The sequence below is a fragment of the Amblyomma americanum genome, chromosome 2, assembly GCF_052857255.1.
Source record: "Amblyomma americanum isolate KBUSLIRL-KWMA chromosome 2, ASM5285725v1, whole genome shotgun sequence".
In the NCBI taxonomy this organism is placed as follows: domain Eukaryota; kingdom Metazoa; phylum Arthropoda; class Arachnida; order Ixodida; family Ixodidae; genus Amblyomma; species Amblyomma americanum.
This window is the reverse complement of record NC_135498.1, coordinates 116773471-116789095: the sequence shown is the minus strand read 5'-3', so window position 1 is coordinate 116789095 and position 15625 is coordinate 116773471. Positions and strand designations below refer to the sequence as shown.

Below are 15625 nucleotides of genomic sequence, written 5' to 3'. Positions count from 1 at the left end.
CACCGGCAGCAACACAATGTTGGCATGTGCTGTGCATTTCTGCCAAATCAACATAAACAGATATATGCATCCCTAGAATGAGTGACACAAAGTTACATAGGTGAAAGAGTTCAACACTCAAGATACCACTGCAGTGAGCAATACTCGCGATGATGCGCATACGTTCTCCAAGTTTATATATGCCAATTGAACAAGCCCTTTTTTGAGGTCAATGATGTTTAGCAACTCAGCTAAAATATTTTGAGTTGATTAGCGCATTATGTGAGAGCAGATCGGATTCATTGCTGCACGCATGAAGCTCCATCTGTTACTTAATGGAAAGCTCGAAAACCTCACATCATTTTGAAAGTACTCTTGGTTGAGCTTTTGCAGAGTTCTTCAAAAAGTTAAAGAAGCCCCGTACCACCCAACGCACCCTTGCACCCGAAGGAGCTGCAACACCCTGGCACGCGATCACTTTTGAGGGGTGCATGGGTGCATCAACAGTGCTAACGTACTCAGCTCAGACCACCCTTTAAAGATAACCAGCAAAATAAGAGTGTTGAAACAGTGCAGTCGTTAGTGTTAAGCCTTTAAGGGTGCAAATTGTCTTTTTGTATAGTGATTTCAGCATTCACATCGCATGGGAGAGGTGAAATGATACAATAGGGACAAGCTTTCCCCAGGCCTGGTTCTCGCCTTCTGTTGAGTAAAATGCTCGCGAATTTGGTCTTCGACGCCACCTTGAGTAGACGAAAGCACCTTGTGCCATGGCGTTCTATGGCCACAGATGCCCTTGCACCATGAAATATCATCATGAACATTAGCACAGACAATGGATCGAGCCAAGCGCAGAAAAACTGGGAGGGGACATTCTCAATATCACTCTTAAAGAAGAAAATGCGATCCCATTTAGGTTGACTGTTATGGTATCTACAGTGACTGTGTTACGTTCGTATTGCGAGTTTCCCGCGAAAACTCTGGTTGGAATCCGTTTCATTGCTCTTATTTGGCACGACGAATCACCGCCTTTAAATTGTTTGAATGCCTTCAATTCGAGTTTCATATGGAATAATAGCAATCCACCTTAATGCACCCGCTGATCCACCTCAATTCATTTTCTTGGTGGGTCTACTTTTAAACCTTTGGGAGTCGTTTGGAATCATCATAGGGGTGGTAAACCCTCCAAATGTTTGAGCACCTCACACATATTTTCAAAATTTAGCTGTTCCCAATGATTGCTCCACTGGTGGTCACGTGGTGTTTGCGACATCACGGTCTCTCACTCGAATTCTAGATCTCGGGGAGTCCTCATACGATTACTGGAGCGGTGATGCAGCGTTTATGCCATGCGCCACTGCCCTCGGCAGGTGGCTGTTGGAAAGATGGATAACGTTGGGGGTTTGCGACCCAGGTTGCTGTTCTCGACCTACAGTGAGGCTGATGTACAGCTCCACGATGGGCAGGTGGCAATGACATTGAATTTTGGCCACAGTGGGCAGGTCGCGTGATCTGTGATCTCTTTTGAGCAATCAGAGAATATCCTTGCAGAGAAGCCAGAAATTTTTGTAGCGATAGCTACATTACGGTAGCATTCCGAGCCTTCGGCGTTGCGGCGCTGCCACCCAGTGGCACCGCTGCCTCCCTGTGGCTGCGCCGCCACGCTGTCACGGGGTTGGTCACGTGATGCAGAGCAGCTGCCGGCGACGCTGCGCCGTGGCTGATCACGTGGTTCGTCACTAGGTTGGTCATGTGCTCAAGTTCCATTCGGCCAGCTGTAGCTATCTCGTCACTCCAGGTTTAGCCGTAGCTAAACCACCTCCAATTTTTGTGAGCCTGCAAAATACTCGCTATCGCATTGATATCTAACTATAAGGGCTACTGGCAGAGAAAGACAAAAAAGCAGTGCACACTATGTGTCTACGGACACAAATACGACGAATAACGTGTTACACTAAACACGTCTCCTGAGAGAACCTCGCTCTAAATTAAAACGATACCCTGCACACGACAGGGGCACTAGTGACTATAGTTACTAGCATACTGACATACCACCTACCCTATTTGAACCTCCCTAAATATAAGTAGAGTGCATTTAATACACCGAAAAGATGTCAATATGGCCCTAAATCTGCCCTAGCATGCTAAGTCCACTAAAATGCTACAGCATTGATTTCATACTTGAAGTCCACTTAGCCATCAGCAGCGGAGTCTCAGACACCCACTAGGCCGGACCTCTTCAGAACGTCGGGCTGCAAACCACTAAATACCTCCACCCTTCCCTCAGTCCCTACGATAACAGCCCTGACTCCTCATCTGCAAAGCAACATACAGCTGAACCCCCCCCCCCCCCCCCCCGAAACATGAACCACGACTGCAGCAAAGGTCGCATGAGAGCACGCTTATCGCAGCTCACAAGACTATACAAGACAAGACTTGCTATGTGCAGATGGAAGAGCGCATCTCCAAATCCCAGGCACCCGCACCTGGACTCCGGCCCTGTGCGATGACTAGCAACCCTCAGAAGCACGAACATCGCAGGTGCAGAATTCCTCGCCATACCTCTCTATACAGCACACATCGACACCGTGGTCACGGACCATACGACCATCTGTACCGTCTGACAAGCAGCATACAAGCTGTTCCGTAAAGATCCTGTACCTTCAACCTCAGCCCACATACGTATTCTACTCACAACCATAAGACTGCCGCACCAAAGTACAGCTCTAGACTTCATGTGGCCTCATATACCCTCCTTCTCACTCAACACATAGACTACTTACAAAGCACAGACAGGAAACCTGGCACCAACTCATTCTCTTCTCTCCAGTTGTCACCACTTCGCGCACTTTTTCGTGCACTCTCAGACACCCTCAGAGCGTGTGGGGGCAGCGGTCTCGGTCACAAAGGAGATGCCTTCGACTCAGCGTGGAGAGCTCAGCCGGAGACCAGCTACCAAGTGACAAGGGGTTGGTCGTTTGGTGGCCAGCTTTCGCCGGTCTCAAGCCAGAGAATGGGTCCGAGCCAAAGGTTAACAAAACAAAACAAAGCTTATAAAGCAAATAGACGATACAGAGTATTTCACAATCATTCGTACGAGCAGATACGAAGTGGTTTACAAATACCATGCAAATCGTTCAAAGTAACAATAGAGAGAGATACAATTCAACAAAATCTTTGCCCCTAAAGTGCACTAACAGAGAGAGAGAGACAAATAATGAAAACACAATTTGTTACCGGGCACTGCGACAGTCCGACGACCTGAGGAGCACGACGGGGCCGTGATGCGCTTTTTACAAACCCCGAAAAAGAAAGATGTGAATTTTATTCTTCAGACCACGGCAATCAAATATCTGAGTTTGTAAACTATGTTGGACAACATATAGGAGGTGCGATGACAAAATAAGAAAACTTTGATTGCGAAGAAAGCTTTTTCTCGGCTACGTTGAAAATATATGCTATCAAGACAGCCTAGTTATGGTGTACTTCTGCAAAAACTTTTACAGAATATCAGCCGTTTTAACGAGCGGTAAACCAGTTTAAAGATTTTTAGCACTTACAATGGTTGCACCACGAGGGCTCTAATCTTCCGATATTCCTGAAACACTCAATTTCTAATACACTTAGCATCCCTAAATGCCGCCAGAGATGATTAAACTAGGTCTTGGGCACAAAATTATTATTAAAAACCCAACGTTCGTGCAAGGGTTGTAAAATTAATAGTCTCTGAGGGATATTGTATCCAAGCTTTGAGAAGGATACGGGAAACGTTCCTAAAGTCTCCTTTAGAGTTCCACATGATCGTTCTCGCGTTCATCAATTTAATGAAGGAAATGTGGTGGGTACATTTTCGAAAACAAAACAAAAACAGATGGTGCACTAACGCTGAAGGACGCTCTCACGCTGTTTTTCGTCAGTTATGCAAAATTCCCTTACCATTTGAAGTCCCTGATTATCTGTGCGACAAACAAAGCAGTGAGCAATATGAGCTTTCAAGATGCAGGGTTCATAGGTTGCAGATTTTTTCTCAGATCTACAATACCCCTCAATCTTTGGAACTGTCCACTGGCAAGGCCGACCTATGGAATTTCACCACCAAAATAAATCGAGCAAAGAAACCTAATAATATAAGGCCCCAGGCTTTTGTGTTCTTCCCGTGCCCTGTCATCACATCTCCAATTGGCCACCGGAATATTCAAATAAGAACTGGAAACTGCGCTTTGAAGTCATCGCCTGTCGGAGAACTTCGGCTACGTTTTCAGTATATTTCTGGCCTTTGCAAGAGCTATGAAATTAAGCTATGCAATGGGCGTAAAGCGTGCCATAAATCCTCCATACTGCATTTCCGAGTGGGAAAGCATGTTTTCGATCGCTGAAAGTTAAGAAACGTATTGATAATTCGGACATCTTACGGACAGTTAGACACAGCAGTGCGTTCGGGAAGTACCAATGACATGTGATTTCTGCGGACCCCTGAAAAGGACTTAGAAAAGTGCTTTGCTATTAAGTCGTGTTTCAAGAAAAGCGTGAGTTCGGTAAACTCTGTCACTAAAAAAAAAAATCAGGAACACTTACCCTTCACATGTAATCATGCCGATGACAAAAGCGAAGCCAAGGAGATGCGGGGCGCGTTCATAATGCCTCTATGAGCTCCAACACGCCATAGTGAGAGTGGTTCTCGTAGCGGAAACTGTAACGAGCGTTGCGCCTTTTATGCCCGCTGTGGAGGGCTCGACCCACCACATAAGGCCTTGAACGCTTAACGCAGTTGACATTACATTTTTTTTCGCCATTTATTTGAGAGAAGGTTTGACATTGCAACGTCTAATTATGTCACAATTAAAGCAGGCAGTTAACGGTCAAGTTATTTGCGCCTGAAGTGAAATGCCATACTGCTGCTGGTGTACTCTTTCTTTAATTGCCTTCTGTAAAAGTTATTATTGACGTTAAAAATAAAGTGAACATAAGAAAAGTTTAACTCAGAAGTTCAAACACTAATACATTTGCTTTCATTTTATGCAGGTTGTGTTGAAATTTATTAAAACCATGAAGTTCATGAAACCCTCAGAAAATTTTACTTGTTTAACATTTGGGTTTTGACTGAGAATTCTAATAAGGGATCTTTGTTACTCATAAAGTTCCATTCCCCCTAAGCAACACATTCTTTGGTAGAGTGAAATCACCGAGCAAAGGATGTATAGGAGTGGGCGGTGCAGGTGGGCCCGAAGGGGTAAAGGGCGCGTTGACTCTGCGTTTGACCTAGAATTTAAGCTATAATGTAAGGAAAAGAAGGAGCACACAGTGTAGCAGGGGAGAGGAAAGCAATAGCAACAGTGATTGGCACAGTGGCTGTGCTTTTTGGATCCAGGCCGTGCGCAAGGGTCTGTTGTACACGACAAAGATATGCCCGGACACTACGTACTCGTACAACTTGGCAAGAGAGTCTGCGACTTCATCGTTTGAATTCTGGCTTGTATAAACGCTTCTCTTTGTAGCTGCCTTCTAGCTCTTCTTTGCACAGATTACTAAGACCCCTAGCTAGAAAGGCCCCGAGCCCTCTGGGGTCTCTCATAGTCCTCTCGGAAGCAAGCAATCACCGAAACCGAGGAGAATAGGGGATGATCTTTTTTCTGCTTTTTGTCAAGGGGAGGTTATTATGGTAATTATTGAAAGATTGTTTATTACAAAGCAGACGAAAAACAAACCTCATGTCTCCGGTGAGATCCGTACCCACGATGGTAATGGGTTTGTTCACGTAGCATGGTTACAAAAATCAGCGGGTCGACACATATCCAATCGAAGTGCGGAGAATGTTCTCTCGGCCTTACGCACTTCAATCTAAATTGCATTTTTGTAAATCATAATAGCGCCAACACTCATAAAAGATTCCCAAAAAGCGCAGCAGATTTCGTCTGATATTTTAACCAAATGAGCGCTCATAATTGTCATGAAACTCCGGGGGAAGACTGCTTCGGGGACACTTAAAACCGACCGCTGCTGCTGCTGCTGCTGCTCTTACCGATAGGAAGAAAGAAAACAAAAGTGCAGGGGCCTGCCTGCTGGCTGAAGCCGAGCCACGCTCGCTGCCGCGTGCTGAAAGTAGCAGAGTTAAAGGATAGGAGGGCAAAGATAGAAAGAAAAGGCGCGCGCTAATATGCACGGGCCGATCCCAGAGGCAGTGCAATACCAGGCCGACCCGTGCCAGAGTTCTTCAAGCCGAGCATTGCGCCAAGGGCGTATGGGGTCGTTACACGAGAAAAACTTGCTTCCGCGCGGGTGGTACTTTTTTCTCCTTTCAATATTGTGCGCTCCACTGAAGCGTAGGTCAAGACGGCGCGCAGGTCGATGGTAGCGCGGCATCAATGCTCTCACATTTCTCAAGCGCAGCGCACTCGAGTTTGCTCCTCACACTTGCCAAGGAGAAATTGCTTTCACAAGTTCATCTTTTGATTTCATTAACGGCGCAGTTCGCTGCGCGTAGCTGATATCGTATTGCAGGGATTACTTGGTTTTTAATGGCAACAAGCTTAGTTACATTATGCGGGGATGCTTTGTGCTCTTCTTTATCATATTATTGTAAATTATATTCTCAACTTGCCCGTCACTGCCGTTTTTGCCCGTCACTGCCTTCGATTCCCTTGATGGTTGGATGGAGTGCGTGGTTGTTGTCTATATTTTGAATAATATGCGTAGCTGCACTTGCTGTCTGGCTCTCAACCAGCGTGGGCACAACCGGTGAAATCCGGAAGAAGCGCCCATAACAACCGTATTGATTAAATCATCGAAAATATGCCATTGATGGTGTCAATAACAAAAAACCTCAGTCACACATCAGTCTATAACTTTGCAAAGAGTTTTTATTGGTGTGGAATGATTAGTCAATAAGAAATAATTATATGCCATATAACCTTTTATGATTCTTTGATCATTCCCAGACTAGAGTTAGTTGAAACTAGACTTGAAACCTATAATGAATATGAGGAAATGTATTGTAAAAAGGCAAGTAGCTGAAAAACGCTTTCTTAAAGCTTCCATTGAAACTCAGAAAGATGCACCTTTAAGTAGCATTTTTGGCTTTACGGAAAGTTGAGTAACCGGCTACTAAGTGCTTCTCTCGAAATCGTCTAAAGATGACGAACTATAAAGCTTCAGTTAACTCGTGGGAGAACTGGCTGATGAGCTTAATTTCAACTTCGCGGTTTGCAAATTGGAAAGAACATGAGTCAGTGTCATTTGGGGTGACTGATCACGTCAACAGACATTTATTAAATTGTAAAATGTACGAGTGCGATGATTCAAGCCGCCATTCTATTATTAAAAAAAAGTCATCAAATGTGCATTTCTAGAGGAACGCGAACGTAGCCTCACGATGCCAAATAACAGTAGCAAATAGTAGGCCGACATGAAGCCTACTTGGGACGAACTGAATTTGCGAGGAACGTCGGAGAAAATTGTTTGCTAGTCAATGTCATATAAACAGTTCAGAAAGAGCGGCGAGTTTGAAGCTGTTCATGATGCTTTCTGTACTGGTTTATTGGAAAGGAATCGGATATTTGGGATAAATATTAGAGATAATCATATTTAGGTATTCGATTCCTTTCCAATAAACTAGTTGTGAGAAGGCCGAGCGTCTTTTGTCATTTTTCGTTTACGTTGAGTTTGCGGCCACAGAACATTAGTCATATATTTCCTATTGTGAACAGTTTTATTTTTCTCTGTACTTTTAATTCCTCGTCTTTTCTGAAGTTTTGCGCAAACAAAATTTTAAGTTCTCTCTATTGCGACTTGAAATGAGAAAAACAACGCCAATAAAATTGAGAAAATGTACCTTTCAAAGCCTAGGGTTCCTTCATCAGGTATGACTAGGGGAGAGTTGCAGCTTCGCTTTTTAAGCCCACGTGGACATTCGAATTTTGCAGAAATTTTAAATTTCTCTCCCTGCATCGTGGAAGCCATTGACGGGACGTGGAGAGAAATTATGCACATGGGCTATAGTCGGAAGTCGGTAGTCATGATTGCAGTCAAATTTGAAACCCTCGTTTCTCAACGGCATATAAGCTTAAACCTAAATGTAACCAAAAATAAAAAAAGAGAACACACATACTAGCCATGAATCGCAACTAACATTTTTAATCAGCATAAACTAAAGCTATAGCATCTAAAACATGGCGTGCAAATATTCATAGCACAATCGTGACTACATCAGCATCCATGTGGCGAAACTAAAAAAAAACACAAAAACTTGACCACACTTCGTTTAGGCACATTTTCAATCTGGAAATAAGAATAGCGGAGGAGAGCAAATCACTGGAGAGGAAATAGAAGGTTGTTGAGCACCACAGCATTATCGGCGTTACATTCTTCTCACAATTTATATGCGATTGATATGTTAAGAAGAAACATCCGCCTGCAAGTGAAACAAAATTTCAGTTAAAAGGAATTCGTTACATATTCTGCCCTGACAACTTACCTCTAAGCCTACATATATTTCGGCAGCGCGAAACGCTACGCATAAACCACATCGGTGAATACAGACTTTTACGCTTACAGTATGTTTCACCTGAAAGCTTTCGGTACGTATATAAATGTCGCTGGTCCATACTAGCATTCTGAACAACCGAAAAAATAAACAGGCTTCATGCCCTATTTTCGCAACGATTACAAGCTCCTCTTTGCATCACAACCTTCCGTCCATTTTAAAAAAGTACCAGCACAGCAGCGGCATAAAATTTTGAACCACTGCAGTTTTTGTTTTCTCGAAGTTGTAATCCAGATTTTGCTCCTGACTCTGTTCCCCTTTAGATGTTTCGAAGGCAGCACAATAGCATTGGGCGAACACTGGCCGATCATTGGCAAAAAGTTGCATGAACGGCGCGCGGTCCTACATTGGCATTTTGGCAAAGCGCTGCCACTTTGACACATTAGCCCCACTTTCAGCCCATTTTTGGGCCAACGTTCGGCAGATCGAGCGGCCAGCACAGGCCTGGCATTCATTCCGCGACATGGGCAAGTAAAGGCCCCGGATTGGCTTTCCAGCATTCGAACACTGGAATCCAGCTTTGAAACATTGGTATCCAGCTTTCAATCATTGATAGCCAGCTTTCAAACACTGGCACCCTCTTTCGAAAACTAGCAAATGCAACATAACCCACTCCCCAATGACTGGAACTGCGGGTGCATCATTCAACCTAGCAAATATTCATAAATGAGGGTGCACAAGAACTCAGAAAAGTTACCGGTTTATTGCACCGAGTTACAAGGATCACGCTTCTAGAGCACGCAGAATAACTTGCGCTGCTGCCAGTCATCCTGGGAATTAAAAGAAAGAAGGACCCAAGAGCATGGTGGCAGAGGCTGTGGGAAAATCATTTATTTTCAAGTTTGCTGCGTGCGATGATTCAGGTTGGACAACACAGCTCGACAAGCTGCTGTACCACGGCTAAGACATCCATAAAGTGCTTAACGGAGCTGTCCTCCTGTGAACTGATCAGTCATATCTGAAGTAATCGTTGCACTCCTCTTGAAAGAGGACTCTTGCACTGCACTCAAATTTCTCGTCCAGCTCGTGCACGATGACCTCACAATGCTTCGAGCCTGCAAACAGAGGCATGATGTCACGATGAACCTAAATATGGCCGTCACAGGACAAAAACAGAAATGATTAAATAACATTGAATTTTGTGAGGCACAGTCGGCGTGAAAACACTCGACACACATTTTACAGGACAATTTGTAACAACTAACAGCGCATTTTTTGCACCCAGTAAAATTTAATTTGCCTTGTACCAAATTGGTGATATTTAGTTTAATGCGCGGTTCCGCACCTCCAGTAAAAATATTCGATGTAAAACAAACAAACAAAGTATTACGATATTGAAAGGAAACTGATGTATTATTTTGTTTTAATATTATAACTACGTAACTCTATATTGAGAGCACATTTTTTTATTGAGGTTAAGATTCAGAGGTTGTAGCATCTCCTCCATATGGACGTCAAAACAACAGTTTTGAACAAATTTTTTTTTGGAAGGAGTTAAAAATAAATAAGCTCGACGGAAAAAACTTAGACGACCTCTTTTTTTTTTAATCCAACAGTTTATCTTAGGCGCTCCCAATGCATTTAATAGAGATTCGAAACTAACTTGAAAACCACACAAAACACCCGTCTGACAGTCCAGAGTAATGCCTTTTTTTTTCATTGAGAGATAACTTGGAAAAAGCTTTAAACATTAAATTGCGGATTTTCTATTGCACCTGCAAGTGTGTTAGCCAAGAGAAACAGCGTGGAAGTAGTACACATATCCTTAACGACCCGTCTGCAGTGGAACACAAAGCAGTTCTGATTACTATCTTGCATAATCTGTACATGACAAACGTATTCCTGAATGTTTCGGATGTCAGGTCACATGGAATAAAACCCGTTGTTCGACAAAGTAGAGAATGTTTGGTGAAGTCATTGCACCAAAGACGAAAAATAAAGTTCTTACCATTCTGGCACTGCGCACTGCACTGCGAACGACGTCAAGCCAGATATTTATCAATGAGAGTAGCTACATAGAAGTCGTCCTCGTGCTTTGTGTCGTTCTCTTTTCCTGTCGGAAAAAATAAAGCCGCATGTAGTCAAAGCAACACTTACTCCCAAAATCACATTCATTTCCGAACATATCTGAGGATAAAATATTTGTAGTACTTACAAATAAGATATTGCAGGCCAGGGTAGTGAACCGCGTCGGAGCTCTCATATAGTATCAGGTGTGGGTTTTAGCTTGCGCAGACTACGAACGGAGCCAGCTGGAGTGTGCATACTTTTTCGTCGCGCTGGCTGTGTGTTTGGGCACCGCCGTGCCAGACAAGCTAAGGCTCGTCCAGTCAGGAATGTGTCGTGGCGATACATCGCGCTGTGAGGAGTGGCAGACGGGGAGACGACGGTGGTGGTAGTGGGGGAGGAGGTGGAGGAGGAGTGGCGCATAGCTGCTGCGCATGGGAGAAACAGGTAGGGGAAAGTAAGCAGAAAAAAAACGCTTCGCGGAAAAGGGCAGGTCTGGAGTTGGGGAGGTACGAGACTTCAAAAGACAGAGGGGAGGGGGGCCGAAACATCGAAAGAGGTTTGGAATTCTCAAAGAATGCGTGGTGGTGGTAGTGGTTTTTCTATTAAAATAATAGTAAAAAGGAAGGAAAAGATTTTTGCTAGCCCCGGCATCTGCCATCGATACTGAAGCACCTGAGCTGAGGCAGCGGAAATAAAGGATAGCAGGCAGAAGGGATAAATGAAATGAAAGAGGTGAGGGGACAGGAAGAGAGGATAGGGGGAGCGGAGAATGAGTCATAACCAGTTTTTATGGCAAGGGTGTGAAACACGCGAAAGCGTCAAATTATTCTTGCAAAGCCGCAGGAAAAGCATCATGTTCGGGGACCGAAAACTTTGATGTGAAAAACGTCGAGCTTCCAGATGGATTTCGCGAAAACGGCTTCATACACTCCAGCATTTTGCGGGGCCGTGTGTTAGTTCAGGATGTCTTAAATTGATATCATGAAATAAAAAACGTAAGACAATAAATAAAATATTATGCAAGCAACGTCGCACTCTTTCTTAGCATTACATATGGGACATATGGCAAAAAAAACCTAGGTTAACATGCGTCTAACATCATTTGTCAGTAGATTTATTCGCTGGCCGTCGAAGAATCCTCCAACTTTTTGTTGGTGTGGAAATTGCACGCAAAAGTTAAAACAAACAAAACCATGCTAAATTATGGCTCGGACCTATTTCTGATAGTTTTCATCAATAAATTTAGGTATTGTTCGAAACCAAAAAAATAATTGAGAGCAATTCAGTAAAGACGTCTGCAAGAGCTATAGACCTCAATGCAAATTCCGCATCAGAACAATAAATGCATAAAAAATAACATTTTGAAGCATTATGATCTGCAGAAACGGAAGGAAAAGGCAAATCGGAAAACACAGGGGAAGGCGCGATCACAGGGAACGACGTAAAGAAGCGTAGGAATCTCTTACCGCGTGATCGCGTGCGTTTATGAAGCGGTGGTCTAATATTTCGTGCAAGCGCAACTTATAATTGTAAATTACGAGGCCACTGCTTCGTTTCTGGACCTTCGTAAAATTTCGCACAAAGTCGGCTTAGGAAATGCACTTGTACTAAGTTATTACGTTTGATTTAGGATCTCTATTAAGCAGATACCAACTGCGCAGTGTGGCAGTGAATTCTCTAGAGTTAAAAAAAAGCCTTTTTTAATTAAAAAAATTTATGAAATGAAAGTCATGTCATTTTTTTACAAGGAAACCCTCCTGGGTTGGTTTTCAGATACTCGCACGAGCATAGCGTGCAAGAACGCTTTCGAATACATAAATTCGATACAAATAGGCTGGTTATTATGCCTCAAAATCAGGCAAAGGCAACAGCGTGAGCTCCGTCTGTGCACTTCCCCCCAAAAATATATTTTTTATTAGGGCCTTGGCTAAGCCATATATAGTTACACGAATCATTACAGCAGGTTCATACCAGCGCACATTCGTTAATTACTAAATTTACGAGAACTTTTAAAAAAAATTAGTGGTTAGTTGCAGCCGCTCCTGGTGGCCCGGTATTAGCGATAGAATTCTATAGATCTGTAGATGTCGGTCTGGATAGTGTCGTCGTCGGCCTTATGCGGCAGAGCGGCTCCTCTGTGGCGGAATATGCACAGTCCGCTGACCACCACAGAAGTCGCCGTCACGTCATTGCAAAACTCACAACCAGCGAACGGACCGAACAAAAGTCGATGGCAGCAGCACCATTGCTATCCAGTGAGCGAATGCGTTTGGAATGCTTCTAATTGCGTTTGGAAATTGTTGTGAAGCACCTTACAACCCAAATGATCAGAGACGCAGCCCGCGGCAGACGTCGCAGCGCCACGCCTCGACGGCGTCGACATGCTCCTCCTGTAGTTTCTCCTGTACGAGAGCTCCCTATAGCCGACGCGATCTGCTGACAGCTTCGGTTTCATTGAGTTTTTTTTTTGCATAACTGTGCCTCTATCTCCGACTGTACGACTGCAGAAAATATTTGTTGTTTATACAACTCCACACATATACGGCGAAAGTGTTCGGCAAGAAAACGCTGAATAATACTCCTGCCACACGGCAAATCTAATGTCATTGCCATCGGATGACATTTGTTCGACTTAATGTCATTTATTCTGCGTGCTGCTACACGGCCAAAAGTAATGCCATTTGCAAATGATGGCGATTGCGATGGAGAAAAAGTGCAGCATAAAAACATTTCGATCTATGCTTCAATATGTTTCGAAAAGTACTGTTTTGCGAATAGAAACCGATTTCAAAATTTTAATCCTCGTTTCAATAACGCGTTGATCACTGCTATCCACCAGGAACCCAAGCCAAGCCAAAGTTCAGCCAGCGGCGGCAGACAAATGGCGGACGTCACTACGTCGCTTTGTGCAATGGATTCGCGGCAGCGGAATGCGATCGCTGCGAGTTTATGCTTGCGAGCACAAAGACGCAGCAGGCTAGCCCTGTACAAAGGCAGATTAGCGCAGCTGAGGGTAGCCATACGCCATCAAGAAGCAATGAGCGCTGACCTTGAGGACCGACTTATCGCCAATGCCTTCGCGATAAGTGCAGCTATTGCTGAAAGTTTGCCAGCGGTGCCTCGAGAGCGATGGACATTCCAGAGGAGCGAAAAATGGTTTGAAGAAACTTTGCCGCACTTGGGTGAACTGCATTTTCGACAGTCGCTTCGCGTCACTTTTGACACGTTCCGCTATATTGTGGACGCGCTGAGCTGTGTCCTGGAACGCGCTACGACAAATATGCGGGAAGCCATTCCGGTTGAAAAACGCGTAGCGATAGGACTCTACCGGCTGCGTTCTAGCGCTGAGGACCAGACCATCGCCCATCTATTTGGTGTGGGACGGTCAACAGTGAATCTCCTCACCAAGGAGTTTTCTGCCGCAGTCATTGATGTGTTGGGAGGGGAGTGGCTTAACATGGTCAGCCGGCAAGAAATGCCCAGTCACATCCGTGAATTCTATGCGTTCAGCGGCTTCCCCCAGGCTCTCGGCGCCATGGATGGATGTCACATTCCCATCTCACCACCACAAGAGCATGCAGCTGATTACTACAATTATAAAGGGTGGTAAGTGTGTTTTTATCTTTTTTGTGTTAAATCTGAAGTCATTAATCAAGCAACCAGGCAATTCTCTGCCGCTTTTTTTATGTACTGACTTCTGTGCCTTCAATTCAAGGTCTGTGAGCTTAGAACAATGCTAACGGTACCTTGGTTGATGACAGAAATATTCCCATGTATTTTTGTGCAGAGAAAAATTACGAAATTCCTCTCGTGATTGTTAAGTGCTAATAATGTCCAATTTGTTCTGTTTCTTGCAGGCACACCATCATTCTTTTGGCCATTGTTGACCACAAGTACAGCTTCCGGTACCTGAATGTGGGGAGCCCTGGAAGATGCCACGATGCTTTTGTGTACGGGCGGTCACAGCTCTCCAAACACATCAAGAGTGACTACTTCCAGTCACCTGTGTCCGTCATCGAGGGAGTAGCTGTGCCACCGGTGGTGCTTTGCGACCAAGCTTTCCCTTTAACTTCAAATCTTCTCAAGCCGTTTGCGAATGCTCTTTCAGGCTTGAAAGAAGCACAATTCAATTACAGTTTGTCAAAGACAAGAAGAATAGTAGAGAATGCCTTTGGACGACTGAAGGCTCGCTTCAGATTCGTCATAAAGCGAATGGAGTGCAAGCTTCTAACCGCAAAGCGAGCCATCAAAGCAGCATGTGTTCTGCACAATATCTGCGAGACTCTGAATGACCCCATAGAACAGCAGTGGGTGCAGGAAGTGCACGAGTTTGATTCCTTGTATGCACAACCTGTGCATAACACAACTGAAGCCAGCAGCCATGGAAATGAAGTCAGGGCAGCCCTTGCCACTTATATTTCTAAAAAAGAAAGCCTCAGCAGAGCATCCCGCAGAGCAGGAATCTGAGGAGTGTTTAGCTTGCAGCAGGAAAAGATTGCACATGCTGTGAACAAATGGTCCAAGCTCCGAACTTGCAGCTGTGCTTCAAAATATGTACAACTGCAGCTTCTAGTGGCAGGTCTTAATTTTTTATAGTACATTCAACACTGCAGCTGCTTTTTCTTTGTTACAAATGGTGTATATGTGCTTGCTGTTACAAATGGTGTGCATGGTTCAGCAGTTTAATCCTCGTTTCAATGACGCGTTGATCACTGTTGTGGCACAGTCTGTAGCCATGTTCATACTTCAAGTGATACAAAGTATTCACTAGTTGCCTTGTGTCCCTATTGTTTATTAGCCCATTTTGAGCTTTTTTTTCCATTTTTTCTCATAAGGTGCCTTGTAGTATTTTATGTTAAGAGTTTTTGTATAAATCTTGGTGTGCATATCCATGAGCAGGTGTGTACAAATTTCAAATGCAAAGCTAGCCATCACATGTGCAATGAAATTCCGGCAAGCTACAAAAATGGGGCCTGTGTGTTCAGCTGCTACATGCAATATTTTTGCATGTGTTGAATGTTAAGCTGCTTTCGTCATGTGACTTCTTACCATCACTGAAAGCACCATGCAACATAAACAACCAAAGTTCCAGTAATT

At 44.1% G+C, this 15625-nt stretch overlaps 1 protein-coding gene across 1 annotated transcript; it reads left to right on the top strand.

The window, feature by feature from the left end:
• Positions 1-13808: 13808 nt before the first annotated feature.
• On the top strand, positions 13809-14642 carry LOC144120016 (uncharacterized). Its single transcript, XM_077652500.1, has 3 exons — positions 13809-14134; positions 14386-14551; positions 14637-14642. The coding sequence occupies exons 1-3, from the start codon at positions 13809-13811 to the stop codon at positions 14640-14642; spliced, it is 498 nt and encodes a 165-aa protein (XP_077508626.1).
• Positions 14643-15625: the final 983 nt, after the last annotated feature.